General features: G+C 39.3%; 2 protein-coding genes across 4 annotated transcripts; one reads left to right on the forward strand and one right to left on the reverse strand.

Moving 5' to 3' along the window:
- Positions 1–62: 62 nt before the first annotated feature.
- LOC114882169 (putative oxidoreductase GLYR1 homolog) lies at positions 63–20,960 on the reverse strand. The gene is made up of 10 exons (XM_029199058.2): positions 20,859–20,960; positions 20,725–20,761; positions 19,909–19,997; positions 19,701–19,827; positions 19,403–19,504; positions 19,132–19,323; positions 18,438–18,611; positions 1,397–1,507; positions 872–1,316; positions 63–594 (listed from the first exon to the last, which is right to left on the reverse strand). The coding sequence occupies exons 1-10, from the start codon at positions 20,891–20,893 to the stop codon at positions 395–397; spliced, it is 1,512 nt and encodes a 503-aa protein (XP_029054891.1). The 5' UTR covers positions 20,894–20,960; the 3' UTR covers positions 63–394.
- Positions 9,207–17,546, forward strand: LOC114882155 (leucine-rich repeat and immunoglobulin-like domain-containing nogo receptor-interacting protein 3). 3 transcript variants are annotated; one of them, XM_029199041.2, is made up of 4 exons: positions 9,207–9,882; positions 10,016–11,996; positions 12,150–12,432; positions 12,571–17,546. In XM_029199041.2, the coding sequence occupies exons 2-4, from the start codon at positions 10,192–10,194 to the stop codon at positions 13,219–13,221; spliced, it is 2,739 nt and encodes a 912-aa protein (XP_029054874.2). In that variant the 5' UTR covers positions 9,207–9,882; positions 10,016–10,191; the 3' UTR covers positions 13,222–17,546. The 3 variants fall into 3 exon arrangements, with proteins under 3 accessions (XP_029054874.2, XP_029054879.2, XP_029054872.2); XM_029199046.2 differs by having other exon boundaries at positions 10,183–11,996; XM_029199039.2 differs by having other exon boundaries at positions 9,207–11,996.
- Positions 20,961–21,328: the final 368 nt, after the last annotated feature.

The raw sequence follows: 21,328 nt of genomic DNA on the forward strand, positions 1-21,328 counted from the left end.
AAAACAAAAAGAGAACAATACAAGTATATACTTTATGTGTATATATATATATATATATATAATATCTATATATATATATATATATATATAGATTCATCGCGTGTTTAATGTGCATAAAACTGATGCTGCTGCACACATTCAATATCGGTCAAGATTTGGTTTCATTCATCATGGTTTTACATTTAACAGAACTTAGTCTACTTTTCAACAAATGTGTTACGACACATTAAAATAAATGTCGTGTTTCATGCGGCGTCTCGCGAGCAGTAGCGCTTTCTTTTTACTGCTCATCCGCCAACATACGGCGCACTACTCTTCTCTGGTAGCGACGGGAAACAACGTTAGATATTGCAATAAATATGGTATAGCAAAAGCTCGGACGATGCATGCTCCGTTAGAACCTGGCTCTGATGTAAACGGCGGAGGCATCGTGTTCACCGTAGCCAAGCCGTTTAGCGTGTTTGTAAACCTCGTTCGCTGCGGCGGCCAGCGGTAATGGTTGTTCCAATTGATCGCTCATACCTAAGGAGAGTCTTAAATCTTTCTGCATGTGCTGAAGCGGTAACTGCGTCGGAAAACCACCCTCGATGATGGCTAGAAAATTAAAGAAGAGATTATTTGTATCGTTCACCCAAGTTTCACGCGGTCTATCTTCATTCAAAAGACACAGGAACAAAGTTCTTTTATGATACTCAAAAAGGTAGCTTCAACGTCAATTGTGAAAGACGGTACGAATTTATGAAACGACCTACTATTAACGTGTAAAAGCTCATTAAAATCTAAGGATATCGTTTCAGGAAGTCTCTTTGTCAATGGTACTACTTAATCCGTAATTCCTTTTCTTTGAATAGCCAGCACAGTAGGCCTTTACCTTTTCCTTTGTCAAGAATCGCGGGACAGGCCAATGATGTCAGTTCTAGAACTTCCAGTACGTCCTTTTGTTGAAGACCGGCGCGATCCGCTAGTGCCATACTCTCTGCCAAACCGGCAAGAGTTACTCCGGCCATCAGTTGTAGGACGAGGTTCATTTTAGAAGCATTGCCAACTTCGCCCAGGTAAAAACTGTTTTTACCCATCGCCTCGAAACAAGACTGACACTCGTCGAAAAGAGTCCGATCACCTGCCGCGAGGATCACTAGAGTACCCTCTTGTGCTTGCGTTTTGCTACCCTGTACTTGAGCCTCTAAGTAACGACCACCCTTTGCGGTGATTGCTTCGGCAATATCTTGCGATGTCTCCGCGTCTATACCGGTCATCTCCACGTACCCCTTTTCCGGGGATATTTCTGTGAGGACACCACAGTTTCCAAACACCATCTACAAAATAATTCATATTTCCTTATCTTTATAAACGCTCTCTATTTTTGCATATTATAATTACAAAAGTTGTTACTCACGTCTTTGGCAGCCTGAGGATCAGCCACACACGAGAATGTGATATCAGCAGCAAGAACCACATCGGACGGTGTTAAACCTTGTTCTGCTCCTGCTTTCACAAAATCTGCACACTAAACAAAAATAAATAAAAATAAAAAACGTCAAATTTTGCTTTTTATATCGTTAATATAAGAGATAAACAAAATATATACAAAGTATTGATACAAAAATATATAAATAATAATTTATAAATGTAGATTTGTTTAAATGATATACATTTTTTCTAATTTTTTGTTCTATTGATAAATTGTATTACGGTCAGGGTAAGTTTTTAGCATCCCAGCGACACCGCTCGGTGCAACGTGAAATTTCAAGGAAAAATCTAACGATCACGGTTCCGGTAGATGTCGCCACAACGAGCCACTCGCCATTTTCGACGCCATTCCTGTCACGTACCATCGTCTCAACGGCTTCGAAGCTAAACGTTCCCAGACTTGCTGCCACATCAGCAAACGACGCCATTGCATCATACAAAGATATTTTCCGCATACGGCCAAAACGGTGTATCTGTATCGTTTATTAAGATTCAAGGGGATTACAAAAACGTTTTAATTCTTTCTTCAGACCTATAACGAAACATTTTTTGATGAATATTATCTAGATATTTCTGGGATTTTCAATATGTCGACACCGATACGGATGGAGATCCCGTTAACGAAACAATAAAATGAATCATAGGAACGTACGGTTGCTTTTATTTGTTCTGGAACGTTAGATTTCAGTGTTACATCAAACCGAGACTTAGATAACGGGTCAAGAATGACGAAATCCATATTTATATTAGTAATTGATTAAATTTCATGGGACACGCCTATCTGGGCACGATGGTGCCATTTTTCTATACATACACGATGTTTAATGATTTTTTCCACCTTCCCCTTCGCTATAACTATACAGCTCGTACATTTTTAATAAATAATATTAAAATTGACAAGAACTACTATTTAATAAACGTACATATTATTCAAAGAGAATATACAGAAATGATATCTATGATACTGACAATTGCGTGCTAGCATGAACGTGGCGGCGAGTCAACAAGCAAGCCAGTTAAGTGTCGTCAACAAAGAAACAAAGGAGACAAATAGGTTACATTCTTTTTAAGTCAGTGAACAAATGTATCTTGCTAGCGAGGCGAGCTCTTCAGTAAAATATAAAAAAAGACAAGTGTTCGTGTTTACACGAAGGAAACGTAAATAGCTTCTGAAGACGTTGGAAACGCGAAAATAACTAAGTGGCAGAATGTTGTAACTTGAATATAAAGATTGATTTGCGTCTTCTATTGTCTCGTTGCACGTGCGCAAGGGTAATCGGCTAGGAAGTGTACATCGATCGTATTCCTGACCTGTATTATTTTGTACGTCCAATTTATTTGGGCAAACATAGAAATCCGTTCGTTCGCAGTGAAATAAATTTCATTGTAAACGCACGGATGCTACGATAAGCTAAACAACGGTAGAATTGAAATGAAAAAATTCAAGCTATCGGTTCGATCGATAACTCAACACTGTACACTTGGCTGAGATTTTGTACTTTGAACATCGTTGTCTCTTGATCGTGGATAAACTGCCTTATTGTACAATTGCGATCTCGTCAGAGATCTGATTTACAGACAGGACGGTCCATCGTGAGGAGACATTGAATAAACGATAAATGGAAATGGAGGGACGTAAGAGATTAATGGCCAAGTAATCTCTATTTTTCTTTTATAAACGCAGATGCGACACAACACGTTTCCTTCAATTCCTTCAATTTTTTGTTCAGATTCTTCCAATTTGCTTTTCGGTGTAAATATGAAAAGATAAATTGATAACCAAATAAATTTTGTGGAAATGCGAACACGCGTGTTACCGAATGACCTTGAACCAACATAACCGACTTGTGTGGCTTCCACGAGGGAAGAAATTCAACGGTTTCCAGGGACGAATGCAACCGCATGTACGACACAAGTGCACTCTAGCTGCATTCCATATGTTCTCCGTTCCAACGAATTGCAATGCTTTCAAATTATTACGTTCATTACATAGCTTTAACGAGCTTATATAATTTTCGGAGAATCCACGGAACGTCTTTGTTTTCCGGAAGTTGCAAGTTCACCAAATTTGTCGATCACCGTATATATTTGGTAATAATAAAACGCGTAATACCGTGCAGAGCCATGTACGTAGAGGAAATCATATTCGGTATTCCGTACCATGTGCGAGCATTTCAAACCTACACATAGTATTTCAAGTAAGCATGTGGGTGGAAGATTATACACGCTGAACGCTGACGAGGGAACACCGCAAATCCTTACTCATCCATTTATATGAAACATTTTCAGTTTACAGAGGAGCTTCGATAGATGAAATTTTCACGTTTCTAAATTCTCTTCGCGGCTAAAATTTCATCTCCCACGCGATTCCAGATGCGCGAAATCAAACTGATAGTCAGCCTGGATGTTTCCTTTTTATCCGAGTGGCCTGTTTTTTTCAAAAATAAACCGGGGCACTCGGCGGCCAGGGAAGCCTAGGTGTACACGTGTCGATCGAGAAGAGAGAAAGAGAGAGGTATAAACGGACGAGAGTACGAAACCGACATACCAGAATACAAGTTGCAGAAGTGGCGGATGTGGAATCGTATAAGCGATGGCAGAAAGGGGTTGGAGAGGGGGGGGGGCTCTGGGTATATCGACCTTTGTGGCTCACAGTGAGCGCGCGGAAAGCACTTGTATAAAATTTCTAATAGCAATTGCCGACATATGCCGTGCACGACACATCGGGAAAGGAAGCAGCAACGAAAGTGTACAGTTTGTCCGAAGGTGGAAAGAACTTATCCTGCAAACTTCTAACGAACAGGAATTTCCCAAGCGTCCTTACCCAGATTTTAATAAGCTTTCACATATTGATGGATCGAGTGATTACGAATCACTCTGTATGTATACATGGTTCCGGGCAAAGACGATCAATAATTTAAAAGATTCTTAACACGTACATCTAGTTAGAACTAGCGAAGGTCTTTTGGGTAGTTATTGGCTAGAAATAGTCTGAAAAACATCTGGAGTGATGTGACGTCAAGGAAACTAGCTTTGATAAGAGGCAATCTGCCCGTACAAATATTTTTCCGCAACATCAACAGATGGCAATGTTGCAACTGCGACATTTTAGGCAGCCTGCATTAATTTTCATATTATTATTAGCGCAACCGAGCGTGGAAACTTGACTGGCAATTAATTTGACCAAACTGCTGATGCGAAAGATGGCAAAAAACGAGCACGTCGAGACGAGAGGACGAGGAAAGTACAGTAGAAGAAGGGTACATTTACCAAGGGAGTAATTAGAGACTCTTTTGCTTCTCTACAGCGGAAATTTTTCTGAAAGCTTTGCACCGGTAAAAATAACTTTTCAAACTACATAAAATTAAAGAAAGCGATTGCAAGGAAATTGGTGTCTACCTTTACCGTTTCTAATCCATTATGTTCCGGTCGACGTTCAAGGACCAGATAGTAACGGACGCAATCTTGAGTAAACAAAGAAAGTTGTCCCGAAAAGAATAATTTTCGATATCAAGATAGACAGCAAGATAAGATAGCGCTCGTAACAATACCAAGTATTTAACAATTACTGCGGTGAATCGAAGTAGCCACGCGTATGTTTCCGATACCTCGATTATTATTGGAGACCGAACGACACCCGTTCATTCATCGTCAGACCATCTCCGAGCGCATTGCACTTTGTGTATTTGTACGTCCCTGACAGTCTCCGGGTCTATATACGTCGCTCTAAAAATATTATACACACCAGAATACAATAGAAGCAAGGAGTAACTTTTTAGGTTTGTCATTTAAAATTTTCATTTGATATTTGAATATTTTTCATATTTCGCATCGAGCGACTTTGAAATAAATATCGATGATAGCGAATCGAATCTGTAGCACCGGATATTTTCACGTTTATTTTGCTGAAAGCTTAGGTAAGCGCGTTTACTAAATCTCATCTTTCACCGTAATCTATCCAATACAAGTAACGATGTTTTCCTTTACTTCATTTATTTATTTACCATTCCGATTTCCTGTGTACTCCGGCGGCCAGACGGTGCAAAAGACGGGGCAAATTAACCTTTGAAAAATATGAGAATCATAGGGAACCGGTAAAGGCCAAGGGGACGAAAGCGACGAAGGACAAAAGCGAGCAAAGGCAAGGATCGGCGGGTGCGGGCCTGCGCCGTCTGACCGACACGTATAAATAAAGAGTCGGGTTAGATGCGGGGTTGCCGGATCTAGGTAATATTGATCCACTCGAACTCGCCACGCTCGGCAGCCGGGGGTCACGGAATGAAAGCCGGCAACCTCGCACCGTTCCCAGCTGATCGAGCTCTACTCGTGTCCTGCTCGACGCCCGACCCGTGTCTCTTCGTTCCTTAACATTCTTTCTCGCTTCTGTACTCGTTCCTCTTCCCTTCTCTCTTTTCACTGTAACTAGCAACCGCCACTTATCGCTCCGCCACGAATCGCGCGCAGGCCTTTCCTTTCTTCTTATATCGCCCGCTCTCGCCAACGCTCCGTTTTAACTTCAACACCAGGCGAATTCTTCCTTCCATTCGGTTAACTATACGTATACAAGCTCTGCGAACGATATTATGCAACAAAGAAAGGCTTCAACATCGAACCAGCAAATACACGGCGTTGCCACGAAAGCGTAACGTTTAGTAAATCTACACGTTCGACAGAGATTTTAGCAAAAAATCTCTACTATCTCTAGTAAAAGTTGAATTTTCTTTTATTTATTAAATTGGTAAAACGACAAATTAAATTCTACCACTGTTTTAGTATACTGGCGACGTATGATTTTATGCCAAATTTAGAATTACATGCCCTTTAAAATTAGCTACCCTTCTTTCGTCGTTACTACCCGTTCGACGTTTTTGACTCCCCCTGTGAAAAGCGTCTGCCAACGCTGTTATGTAATCGCGGCACCAAATTCGACGAGTCAGTTATGTATATCTGGTGTCGCTCGATGATGGAAAAATATTATCCCAGAAAATGTGTCGAGGATAATACCGCGAATCTTTTAATTCCGTTTCAGACTCGCAATTATCGAATTAGTTTTTTTATCAACGCGTGTTTCCTCATTCATGATAAACGCGATTTCTAAAAGCCCCGTTAATACTATCAACGTGCTTAGAGCGTTTCCTTTCAAAGGATTCCTTCCTTTGTTCTGTTTATCGACGCAATTACGTAACACCCGTTAGTCAATAATTCCGCCTTCATTTTTCATTCATGTTTTCTTTGCTTTGAATTATTGATATCGAACGATCAACGTCAGAGATCGAATGTCGCGTTTGGCAAGAATATCTTGCTTTTCAATCGATTCGATATCTGTTCGATCTTCAAACTTCAAATTCGACACTTGAAATTTCTCTAAAAATTCACACTTTCCATTAAGCTAACTATCGAGGCGTTCAATTTAACAAAAAAAAATAATCTATGGACTGAAAATATATCCGGATATCACTGTACGAAATGTACAAAAATATGATGGATCGATTGGAGCCCGAAACTAAATGGTCCTACAGTTACAACTCTGTCCCTTGACCATGACCGACAAAATGAGAAGAAGAAACCCTTTCTCGACCTATCGAAGTTTAGCAATCAAGGTCAAAATCAATCTGGTTACGAGCATGCACGCAAATCAAGTTTCGAAACGAATTACGAAAACGATTTACAGGGCTACGCTCGAATTGCACAATCCTCGTTAATTGCAATTCGAACACAGCATAATTCAATCAATCGTTTGCCAAACTCGCTCTACGACTCGAGAAAACAAAGCAAAATGGGACGTTAAAAAAACATGTTTTTGCCAGCTTTGCTAATTAGACATTTTGTCTTGGCTAATTATTAATATTTTCAATTCAAATGAATTAAAATTAATATACTAAAATATCTCGTACTGTTATCTTAAATTGGACGATGGAAATTCCTAGTTCATGAAACGCGACGAGCTGAAATTTGATATTGAAAGAAAACTCGAAAAAAAAAAAAAGGAAAAGAGAATGGAACATATGCAGACTGGGGCTTATCAAGCATATCCGCAAGCGTAACTGGAGAACATCATAGAACAGTAGTTTACGTTACACCAAACATTTACATCTTCCACACGAATACATCCTCACAATACAACGCCCAGCTTTGAAACACGTTATTAATAACGTTTTTACGTTGAAATTTATTAATAAGTCTAGCCAAATTACAGGGTTCTTTTCGCGTTGTAGAAAATTCTCTTCTATAGATTACGCTCTTTTCGAAATTGAATAGAGTTAGTTACGGTTGTCAAAGCCAAAGTCTACCTGGCAATTGTGTACTACGTGGGCAGTTTGAACAAGTGATTTACAGGTGACCCAGGTTTTATTGCGATAATGAAATTGACGTTTTTCCGAGGAACAAGAGAGCACTGATATAGACTCGACAGTTATCGAACAGTCTGTTATTTAACTACCCATTGAAATAATCTTTTTTTATTCATTTTCCTGAAGATATACGTTTCGAATAATTTTTTTATCTATCGCCACAGATAACTTTAAGTACATATGTACTACTTTCAAATCGAAGGAATCATCGTTCAGGCAGAAATGCAATTTACTGAAGTACGTGTCTATTCGTAGCAAACTGAACTTTCTCACGTTTAGGTCGGTAAGTTTTACAGGAACAGTTCGAAAACTCGTGTTAAATTGACGTTTCGTTTAGCTGCTATACGCCATCGAATTCGAACGAATATCCGGGAAACGTGTATGATTATTCGTTTGAATTCAAGGTTAGGGAAAAAAGCATTTTGATCCAAGAACACGATGAATTCCTAGGGGAATATCAGCCACGGTAAAGATCTGAAAGACGCCCTTGTTTTATAAATAAAGCACCGTAATTTATAAAATGGTATCCATTTTTAATACGCATTCACCGTTCTCCTGCCGCAACGTTGAACTTTTCTGCACGTGTAACGAAACGTTCTGTCATTAGATTACTTTCGTGTCAGGCTAGAATATCGATAATCGTATTTATTAGCAAGAAAATGATCAGTTTCAGTCGAACGATAATTAGCCCACGGACACGCTTTCCAACGTCCTTTGCGATTACGAAAACACAATTACACCGGGGCATAGTCCGTGTTTTCATAAAATGAAATTTGAATAGCATCTCGTAATTTCCATGATTACTCGAAAGCCAACGTCACGGTATCGCTATTTGATTACGACTTAACGAAGAATCTTAATGCGCCTCGATGTCTGAAGCACCGGGCGCTATCCGAGGCCAAGAGAGCATCTTACGAACGATGCCACGATAATCTGGGACAAGCTTAGTTTCTGATTTCCTTACGAAAGAAAAATTGGAAAGGTTTCATCGAGCGAAAGATACGATCGGGTTTGTTTAGCGAGGTAGAAAGATGGCTGATAAAAATCAACTAATTAGCAGATACATACATATATATAAAAAGCAGCAAAAACGCGTTGACGAGGCGTACGCGTACGCGTGGGTACGTTGTACGCAAGGTTTGCAAAGAATAAATAGTAAGTAACAAATAAGCGGATGGAAGTGTCGGACGATTGCGACAGGATATCTTGTAGGAATCCTGGGCACGGTTAACGGTGGACAAAGAATCGGAATAGAGGGCTGTTCCCCTCTCATCGTCAGGGCGGTTCGGGTAGCCGAGCTGCAGGCAAGATCGGTTTTGCGTCGGCGCGGTTCCCAAGCTCGCAACGTTGCCGGCTTTTCGAGTTCGACGGCTACCACGAGGAGAAGCCAGACTCGGCTCGAACGGATCTCACAGTCGGTTTTTGTCTTTGACACGCGACGGACGACGCTGGTCGTGTCGCGATGCACGAGTGTGTCATGTGACACGCGAGAAACAAGAGAATAGAGAGAGAGAAAGAGTAGTTACACCGTCTCTGTCGCCTGCAGCACGATTGACAGGGTCGTTTAACACAACAAAGATAACTACTACGCATCGCACGCCTTAAAAAAAATATATAAGGAAAAAGGAAAGGGAAAATAGAGTGTGATTGTGTGCGTGCGTGCGTGATTGGATGCGTGTGTGTCCGTTTGTATGCGTTATATTCATTTTCTAATGCGTACTTGCGCGCGCGAGTGCTTCTCCTCGTACCGGTTGTTACCGAGTGCAGCAGCCGTTCTCTATGCTGACGGATTTTCTACCCGTCCAATTTCGGAACTTTGTAAGTTGTTGTTTCATCAGAGCGCGCACAATTATGTTACCGGCTCGACACGGCAATAGCAGCAACACCACTGCCGTCGCCACCACCGCCGACAACACCAACAATCTCAACAACTTCCTCGGGGAATCCATAAGACATTGGGTCGGATTTTTTGCGAACGGTTAAAGAAGCCCGCCCTGCTTATCCAGCCCCGTGACACGTTTGCTTCGGTGCGCTTCGCGGCATTGTACGTGTTCCTCTTTCGGTAGGTACAATATAACACACAAAGAAGACACGTGTGCCGTCGAAGAAATTCGAACGGCGTGAAATAATTACCGCTTGTTCGTATTTCCCTCTAACCGTCACAATTTATACATCCGCACGATCTTTTTACGAAGCGGAAACTGAAAGGACGATAAGAGAAATGCGTACGTGTGATGATTCGTGATCGAGCAATACGAGTCATCATCATAGAAGAGAAGAGAGTCAATTGTTGCGGGTATCGCGAAGACACATCAGGACATGGGAGTTCTTGGTTGTATGCGTGGATATCGTAATATTACAGGTAATAGGAATGAGGAAACGGATTTCGACGTGGGACTCGTGGTGGTGGTTAATCGTTCTTCTGATTGTGGTACACGTTACGGACACGTCGTCGTCGGGCTCGGGGTCAACGTCGTTCACGAAAAGAACATCAGCCTCGTTGAGTTTGGAATGTGCCACGGGTTGCCAGTGCCTGGACGATGGAAGGAGCTTACTATGCCAGGAACGAAGTTTCCTGGGGCTCGGTTTCCCGAAACAGGCTACGAACGTTGTATTGAGAGACGTCCGGGCCGCTACCATACCCGTCGCTGCACTCGAAACTTCGACTCGTTTGAAGAGTCTCGTTTGGACATCGAGCGGTATCGAACGGCTCGAATCCGGCGTGTTCCTCGCGACCACGTTCCTCGAGCACCTCGATTTAGGTGACAATAGACTGACGGAATTGCCGTCGGATGTCTTCCATCCATTGCACCAACTACAGTACCTGAATCTCACCGGCAACCAGTTGAACGTCCTTCCGCGGGCGTTGTTTCAAGGCTTGGATCACCTCGAAGAGATTGGATTGTCGCGAAATCGACTGTCGGTACTTCCTTATCAGACGTTCGCCACGACCAAGGCACTCTCTCGTTTGAACCTGTCCGGAAATCTGCTGGTCTCTCTGCCAGATCACAGTTTCAGACCGAACGCACAACTCGAGCAACTCGAACTATCATCCAACAGGCTCACCAAGCTTCCACCCCGTCTGTTCTCTGGCCTCAACCGGTTGAAAATCTTAGATCTGGCCAACAACGAGATCGACACGATACCTCGTGGTCTGTTCGCCGATCTCGACTCGTTGCAACGGCTCGATCTATCCGGAAATCCTATCGGTCATATGAGCAGCGCGACCTTTCAAAGCTTATCGAATTTGCGATGGCTAAGCCTGAAGAATCTACCGTTCACGGTGCTTCCACAAGATATATGGCGACCTGTGAAGCAGCTACGCACTCTGTTGCTATCCGGATCGAAGTTGGAGATCCTCCGTAACGATGATCTAAAAGGGTTGGACAAACTGGAGAGCCTGGAGGTGAACAAAAGCCCGTTGCGAGAGATCTCTCGGCGCACCCTGGATCGTACACCGGCGCTTCGTAAACTCGATCTAAGTGACAGCAATCTGACCTTCCTTCCGGCTAACGTGGCGCAGCTGGCGTTTTTAACCGAGCTGCAGCTGCAAGGGAACCCGTGGGCCTGCGACTGTCGCATGTTCTGGTTCGTCAAGTGGGCCGAGAGCAAGGAACACCTTCGAACCGCCTTCCAAAGCGGTTTCAGATGCGGCGACGATATCGACGCAACCGGCGATATCCTTCAAACTCTTCGTTATTTGAAATGTACACCTCCGTATCTGACGTACGCTACGCCCACACAACAATATCTGTTGTTGAACTCGGTGCTCCTCGACTGCGAGTTCAATGGCAATCCTACGCCATCCTTAACATGGGTCACGCCGACACTTAAGGTACTGCATTGGAATCCTGATCCAGCTTTTCCCGACGCTTTTGTCGAACATCCTCCCGTACACGGATGGGAACAAAGTGTGCCGTTCGTTGACGATGGTCGCGTACGCATCCTTGAGAATGGATCTTTGTACATCACGACGTTGCTCAGGCAGGATGTTGGACAATACAAGTGTTTCGCAGTCAATCCGATTGCCAATGCCACTACCTATATTAGTTTGCAGATGAATCCAATAACGTTACACAAAATCAAGATCATCAGCATCCTGGTAGGCGCTGCCTGTGCCACGGCCTTTCTTCTGTTAACCCTCCTCTTGCAGTTGTTCTATTGTATTCTTCTCAAGTAAGTATATCCCTTTTTCTATTTCTTCTTCTTCTTCTTCTTCTTCTTCTTCTCTTTTTCTATGTATTTTTCTTGCACCTCCTGTATTCGACCAGATTGAAACAGGCAATTTTCATTGCACCGTCTGAACTAGTTTGTTTCGCTTGGTTTCAGATGCGGCTGTCTGAAGTGGTGTTTCTGCTGCAGACGAGTCGGTTCTACGCCCAGAGGGAAACAAATCTATCAGATGTTGGATAATATCGAGCAATACAAGAGCCAGCAACTCGAAAGGCTGCGTGAAAATTACACTCAACAAGTGCACAGGATAAAAGAAAACTGTGCCCAGCAAGTGGAATGGATTCGTGATAGTTACGAAGGTCAAATGAGGCACATTAGAGACATAAGAGACTATGGGACAACTCACCTTACGGCGCTAAGAGACCAGTATTACGATCAGGTAATCAATCGGTTCTCGTTTCAGTGTGGTTGGAACTTTTGTCACCGGTGTTCCCCAAGTTCCATCAACCACGAGAAACCATTCGCGACGAACGATTTATAAATATTCACCGTGTTATTTTCTCTGGTTTGAAAACAGGTGAGAAAAGTAAGGGATTACTCGACCGGTCAACTGAATTGGGTTCGAGAAAACTATGTCTTCCAACGTAACAAGATTAGAAAGTTCAGCGCTCATCAGGTTCTGAGACTTCGCGAGAGTTACAAGTATCAGCAGCAAACGTTGAACAAGGTCCTAGAGAATCTACCGAATCTTTATTTCGACAATTGTCGAAGCGGTTCCTGCGGGAAAAGCGACTCGATGGTGTTCAATGCGAAGGAGGAAGGCGGTACCTACTTCAAGGCGAAGATCAACGACCTGGTGATCGGTACGAGCACAGATGATGTGAACAGCGAGTATTACACGCCTACGGAACTTTCCTCGGTCAGTCCGCACGGTGGTAACGCGTTGGAAGGAATCCATATAAATTATATCGAGGAGATGTGTTCATCGATTCGAATGGATCCGCTGTCGGCGAGCGACATCATTCCACCGAACGCGATCATTCTGCACAGTATCGAGGAGGATGGAAGTTCCTCGTCGGTTTACAAAGATGCAGACCACGTCAAGCCAGTTTACAGAGGCTTCAGCGCCGAAGCGTTAGCCAAAGAGCCTAAAGGAAGTGCAGAAAGTCTTGGTCTTCTTGTACCTAGTAACAGTTTACCGGAACTACCACGTGAAACCAAACTTTAGACAAGGCTGTAAACGACAGCGTCGAAAGGGTACTAATCTCCATCACTTCTCGATCTTTCTCTCTCTCTCCCCCTTTATACAATACACAGCAGGAATACAATTAAGACGAGAATTGTACTGCCACCGGATCATTATGCGAGCAAAAGCAAAAATATAATATAGAAGTGCCTCTAACACCGGTAAGTGGGAATACACATTCGTGAGGTGGTACCTTTATCTCTCGTGAAACTCCGTGTTTCTTTCTTTTATTTTTTTTTCCCCCTTGTTTTTCTTTATTTGCTCAATAATTTATGGAAACGATGAGAGAAAGAAGAACGCCTACGAGAAACCAGGAGAGACATGGAACGTCTCTCCCTACCGGCATCGATGGAATCTGTCGATCGATCCTGTGTGCGTGTGTGTATTACTTCAAGGAGAATAAAATGAAAAGACGAAAAGTTAAAAAAAAAAGTCGCGGACAGCTTCCAAGGACTTTGGTCGTGACCAGGTTAACAACCTTGCAACCTGTCCGCCCTTACGCTTCGCGCTTTTCATCGCGATAACGAGATGGTTTTTCTTAAAAACGATTGCTGGAATGATACGCGAGATGTCGTAATGTTAACTGTCAACTGTTTTAACGAACGATAAGTCGCGTGGAAAAAAAAAAAATGGAAAAGAATGGACACGAGTGAAGCGGGTATAAAAATGTGTCCGTTGGACGATTTAGCTGAAATTGTCAATTTCATCGGAAATTAAAGAAAATGATTTTAATGAAATTATAATCCTCCGACTCTCGCGTCAATATTCTCCTGTAAATAAGTGTTTGCGAACGATTTGTGACCAGTTTACAGGCGTGTGATCACAATTTTTTTCTATGAAAAGACTGAATCGACGAACGCGTTTTGTCCGACGATATATCCATTGATCCGATGTCCGACGATAACTGATATACCGTTTGCCGTACCGTTTAGGTAAACTTTGTTATTTTCTTGTTCACTTTCGATTTCGAAAGATTCAAGTAGCCGGACATCCGGGCAAACGGTTACCCTTTCCGACATCTGCCGCTCATTTTAAACTCTTCCCTGTTCGATACAATGGAAATTGTCCGAAGTATGGAAATATACAGATTTGAAATTCTATCGAAGAGCAAAAAGTTAATGCGAAAACACGTGTACTTAATAATCGTAACACCAGTCGATTCGAACAACGATCGCTTTCTGAAGATTTCGTCTAAAATGAGAAGAATTCGCTGAGAAAATAATACCTAAGCGATATCTCTGAACTTATTATCCTTTTTTAATATCAAGCTCCAAATATTAAAGCCAGATTTAGTCTTCTTAATCGTTTTTATCTGTTCGTTATCAGTTCCGTTCATCGCGTCTTCCTAAGATAATTTTTTTAATCAACTTTCATTACACATATTTACAACTACTTTGCAAAAAAAGCAGGTTTTTTTTTTATCGTAACTGTAAAAAGAAAATGTGCGAAATCCATTTGAAAGATTGGATAATACGTCAAGATGGCGCGCGGAGAGACCCTCTCCATCTATAAGCGTTAAATGAAGGAATATTCTAATCATCATAATCACGATCACGAAGGTACAATTATGACGATACAATTTGTCACTGTACAGTGCAAATGATCTAAGATGTTATCTTGAAACGAACTTTATTTATTTTATACGATAGAAAAGTAAAAGAATTTCGATGAAAACAAAAATATATCAAACGCAACATTTAAATAAGCTTATTAGATAGTACAAATTTCACGTAGTAATGCCGATACTTTCGCTATGTTTAATTATTGTATTTCAGGCTCAAATTGGAACAAGTGATCTGTACATTTTTCTCCATACGGAGAATAGAATATGTCGATATTACACGTTATCTTTAAAGATCTCTACGTACTTTATCTCTAATAATTAAAGAAATGAAAAACTCCAAGTACGGAAAACAATGGACCCGTGTTGAAATTGTAGAGAATTTTTTTTCTTCTTTTTTTAATTGGGATTATTTTACACGATGGAACACCGTTAACGAACGAGATAAGAAATATAGTAATGAAACGGTAACGAGAGCATCGTGTAATTAGTTATACGGGTATATCCGGCTTGAACGGCATACATTTATCCTGTATGAATTATTTTTTAAGCTAAATCACTGTTATAATTATAAACGTTTCAAGATCATATTTTTTCTGTCCTTTGAATAAAATCATAGATTTGTACTGAATTTGCTGTAAGTTCTAGAACAAATTCAACGAATTAAACGATACGTGTCTCTGATCAACCCCTCCCGGAATACTCTGAGAGAGTATTAACGTGGAACAGTGGTTCTCAAATGTCGCGTTTGAACAACTGTTTCCGTTTAAAAAAGACAATTTAATGATTTGAACAGACATCTTACTAAGCTTTAGTAGTGTTTAGTGATGTTGGGTACTTTTCAAACACATTTACCAACCGTGGTAGAATATTAAATAAATCATTATGGATCATTGAAACTCAGGTATGATTAGTATCTGAAATATTTGTGTACCTTGGGTGGGTGCAACGCAGGTTTTCTTTGGTCAAAGATAAGTGTAAGGGGAGGAGCCTCCCACTACGTGAGAGAACCTAAAGAAATCCCAAGGAGAGCCTATGATAGAACCTCTTGTCCTCGCACGTACAGAACATGAACAAATAAGGCAAGCGATGGAACATTCCTTCCTTTACACTTCCTTTTTCACTAAAGAAGCCTAAGCGACACGCAGTGATAAGAGTTACGAGAAAAATAGTTAAATGTGATTAAAAAGCGCCAAAATGTTCTTTGAACGCTATTGAAGCTTAGCGACATGCCCGTTCTAACCACAATCCTTCCTTTTGTTTATATTTGAAAAAAATAATTGATACCGCTACGTGTAGCGTTTCTGATACATGGAACATTACGTTGCAAAGTGATAATATATTAAAACCGCGGGAGAGTTCCCGATTTTCTTTCTTTTCACATTTCTCCCTACTCTTAACATCCTTCTTTCGCAATCCCCACTCCCTATTCGGTGGTACGTTATATAGCGTCGAGGCGGCCAAGAAAGCTAAGCTAACAACGCGTGTACCGCGGTACTGCTGCCGTTATTTTTGGATCGTTTCACAGCGACTTCAAAGAGATAAAATTTTATCATCCCTCGAAAATGGGGACGCGACAGACACACCAGAAAACTGCAGTTACCATTTAAGAAACTTAAGAACGTTCAATTGTTACGTATTTAAGGCTTTTCATTGAAAACGCTAAGCTCGGAAAGGTTGCATAATATGAATGGAAAATTCTACAATTTTTACCATTACCAGTGATATTGATTTTATAAGATAAGAGGACGTGAAAGTGTCAAGAGTATTCAACGCGCGTTTGGCGATCGGCCGCGGATCTATAGATGATGGTGTTACAGTATTGCGCATGCTTCACGCGATCCGATTACCGATTTCTTTCTAATTTATGCACTCGCGCGCGCTACAGCGACGCGCTTTTAATTAGCGCGTCCGACGTTAATACGAAACTCTCCCTATATTCTATTTTGAAATCTCTGGCATCTTCATAGTTATCTTTCAAAAATTATTTATAATTTTTGTTACTTGGAAATTTCGATTTTGTTAGTTATAAATTCATGATGACGGTCATTGGCGACTCCTCCACAACAATGAGCGTATTAAAATTTTATTGATACTGCATACATTATTACGAAATTTTACTTGTTATCTTCGAAGCGGTATTAATATATTTCGATTGGCAACGAGTATCATCAAGAGAAGTCATTTCTGCACTGCGTTTATATATTCAACGCAAGAAAATAATACGAAATGACGAAGACTTGATTTACTTTTAAAGAGTGGTCGAGCGAAAAATCACGTAGACGCTTAAGCGTTTACTTTCGATAACGCCGGCAGGAATTGTCTATGTCATTTTGAAATGATCTTTGGAACTGATTAGAAAAGGACTGACTATTACCGCTGTATTTGGGTGCACGAATTTAGGTAGCCACAGATGTATTGTACTTTATCGGGAAATCGCTCGTTGAAGAGAAATAAAAAGGAAAATAGGCTGTGGAATACCATGAAAGGCATTCGTTCGAAAATATTATACATTATTGTGTAGCGAAACGGTAAATGTAAATCGCGTGTGCACTATATTTTATTATATTAGATATATTTAAATCACGTAATAGTTTTTCAATAATCAAAAAGTTCCTCTTACGATGGTACGAATCTGTGAACGATGTTTCGAATGCTTTTGGTAGCTTGTATTTTTCTGCATTTTTTTAAGTCTACTAGCAAATACGTTACGATCGCAAATAAAAAAACTTGTGAAACCATTTAATTTTGTAGAAAAATTCATACTTTTTAGAAGAAACTTAAACCTACCTTTATCTAATTTATAGAAACGAAATTAGTACTTCCACTTTTTTAAACGTTCCTAATTTACTCTTTGTTTTGTATCCATGAAACAAATCACGGAATCTACTTTAGTTTTTTTTATTATCATAGAATCTGTGATGAGAGACGTGAAAATTCTAACTTTTCCAACCGATACGTATCTCACTTTTTGCATCGCGTATCATGTGATAAATATGTGTAAGACAGCGAATCGTTCTCGTTTTTTGTCTCACAAGTGATTTACTTTTCTGTTGCCATCTCAATGTTTTCTTCGAGTATAATTTAAAATACATATAACGTTTAAAAAAAAAAATGTCAAATTTACAACATAATCAATAAATGAAACTGTTTATTACAAAAAGGCAGAAATATTTTTTCTATCGCTTTAAATTTCACCTCCGTGAAACTATTCAACAATTTTTTTTTTTTTATTGAAGGTAAACGAATACTTTACTGAGGAAATGAAACGCGGTATTGTAGTTCTTGCTGACAGTGCAGTAATAAATTCATAATGAAGGCAGTCGCATCAGTTTATTCAAAATATTTTATGTCGCGTTTATTTGTTTTGAGTAAATCAAATTTTACCCGAATTGAACAGTGAATCAATACTATTGATTATTCTCTATCTTTGATTAATTTATTATGTTTAAACTAAAGCAATAGGCAAATAAAATGGTGTTAATTAAACGGTGATTCTAGGGGAGGAAATATTATGCGACTTTCTTGATAAAGTATGAAGACGATTATTTTCCGCGATATAGTATTACCATATTATAATTGCATGTAAATATAGTATACCTTCGTATTACATCATAAGCAAATGAAGTGTACATACCTTCTCCTGTGTCCGATTCCATACAATTACACTGTGACCACTGTTGATCAGGTTTTTTACGATGCCGCTTCCCATAATACCCAAACCAAGGAACCCGAATTTCAAGGTCGACGGAAGGATGTTTTTCTCCTTAAGAGTTTGTGACAATGTTTCTACGTCCAAAGGTGGTGTTACCTGTCATATAAGGTAATAAGGTATTAACGATCAGATTTTCCGCTAATTTAAATGTATTCAAAAATGGAAAAATGTTATTAGGATTTTATGATTTACATTTTTAACTTTGTTGGAACTATAATTACCAATTTTATTACCAACTTATACTATTATCAATATAAATAACAAATACCTATTAATATCTGGTGGTAAAAGGTTAATGCCTATATGGGAAATTGTATTAGTCTATCAAAAATATGTGATTTCATTTGAATGGTCAAAAGTAGAAACAGTTGTAGAATTTTAAATAAGTAACACTGATCTGGTAATTATGGATGGGAATTAAAAGAGGCATAATGTTATTGCTGTTTATTTATTTACATAGATAGGTAAATAGTTATAGAATGCAATGTCCTAAAAAAATTAATGCTCTATAACTTCTGCTGATATAAAAAATCGGACACTATTGTCGATGATGTTTACCAAAAATAACTGCATATGTATTGTTGTTGTAAAATATGGATACATGAAGCATACTTACAGGTCTAGCAATATTGGCTGGCCTATTGAGAAGAGTTGATCCTGATTTTCTGGGAGGGGTTGAATGATTCAACGCAGGACTAATACTTCCAACCCTATTACTATTACTTGTACTTGACTCTCTGCGTTGTTTTTTGGCTGGGCGACGAGCATCACTTCCACCAGTGTCTAATCTTTTAGTTTTTGGTGTTTCCTGAATTAATAATGTATCACATTTTACATTATGCATATATTACACGTGCATCCGACTTATTATATGAATTAAACCTAACCTTCCGAGGTTTGGGTGTTTTTACTACATTCTTCTTCTCAGATATACTTTCTTCTTTAAGTCTGTCGAATAAAGAGTCTGGGTCTAAACCATCCTCAAACACCTAAAGCAGATATAATTACTATACCAAACCATGTATTACATTTAATAATATTATGTATACTGATATTTTCCTATTTCTCTAAGTGCTAAAACTGTTTATAAGATATTGATAAGATACATATTTTAACATATTTTGATATCAACATTATGCAAAATGTACATACAAAAATAATTTATATCTTAATTATGTAACTTACCTCTCCATTAGCAATAAACTCCTCTATTGCTTCTACTGCATCTTTAAATGCACCAGATTTACTAGATTTTACAAGGGTATCTTTATATTCTAGATATGGCTTTATATTAGATTCCTCTATCCATGCGCTATAAGAAACATTTTCATGAATTTTAAGGGTCATCATATAGTGCAAAATAAAAGAGGCAACAAATTTTATTAAAACTTACTAATTGTTTGTTCCAAAGAAGAAAATACATTGAACTGGCCCCTTCTTAGTATTCGTTGGTTTCTTTAAGTCCTTTGAAGGATTAGACACCTTAAGATGTCATGGGGAAATTAGTATACATAATAAAAATGATAAAAACAAGCTATATAAATATATAAATATCTTCCAAAATCTTAATATTTTATATATCAGCATTTTTTTTTTAACTAAATACTTGTACTACTGTTCAGGTATGATTTGAAAAATAATTTTCATGTAAAAATGATCAATGAATAGTATAAAAAATAAGTACAAGTAATAAATAAAAAATATTATATCTATATTTACACATTAGGTGATCAAATTTATTTACGGTGGAAAAAGAAATTATAATTACCGCGCAAATTAGATTTAATAAAATGATTTTTAAATCATTAATGAATCGATAATCAAATTTCGTTTCTTGTTGTTATAAAAAGGTATCAAAAAAATAAATAAACGATGCTTAGATATATACAATGTAAACATTCAAGTTTGGTTCATGTATGAACATCGTGGATGAAGTTATGAAATCCCAACAACATAATTTAGGTTATATTTTCGTAACCTGCGCGCCAATTTGAATTCGAAGGTCGGGTACGGCGGGAAATATGTAGGGAGTAGTAGTGGTATCAACATTGTATAAAATACATTAATTTGACAATAGTATGAGTAGTTAAAAAAATCTATCAGGATCCCAAGGCGTTCCCGCCAAATATGATGGCCGCGTTTGACTTCGTGGCGCGTACGGTCAAGCAAAGTGTAGTTACAGAACCGTTAGTAGCTAACTCCAACTTACCCGGCCAGGCCAAGGCGAAAATCCTTTCATCTTCGCCCTGAAATCCATAAAGACATCGATTAGTAATCACTGTTATATGCATTTCACTACTTTGATAATAAACATTCATTGATTAACACAGAATAAGTACACACCATACGAGATCACCTAGTTTGAATACCTCCGACATGATAACACCTTCCTTCCACTTTTACAATCGGTAAGCGACTGACTGACGAGTAGAGCGTCGTTTGTGCATGACGACGTGATCCAAATTACCCCCTCCAAAAGTCATGATTCAAATGAACATCTCTTTATCATTCATACCATCTTTTAACAAGGCATTTTCTGCAAATATATATTAATATATTATTTTATTGGAGTGTATTTCCTTTTCTATTAATAATAACGTTAAAATAATGTTAACTTCGAATCCGAGACTTCCGGTCAAAAGAAAGATTTCAATTCGCTATGCTCCCGTCCTACTGACTGATTTTCAACGCTACGGTATCAGCGACCAATCAACATGCAAGTTTAAACTTGCATTTTTTAATATAAAATGTAGGATAAATGCATTAATCTAGATTAAAAACTGATAATATAACTGTTGAATTAATAAGAAAAA

This window comes from Osmia bicornis, chromosome 1, assembly GCF_907164935.1.
Source record: "Osmia bicornis bicornis chromosome 1, iOsmBic2.1, whole genome shotgun sequence".
In the NCBI taxonomy this organism is placed as follows: domain Eukaryota; kingdom Metazoa; phylum Arthropoda; class Insecta; order Hymenoptera; family Megachilidae; genus Osmia; species Osmia bicornis.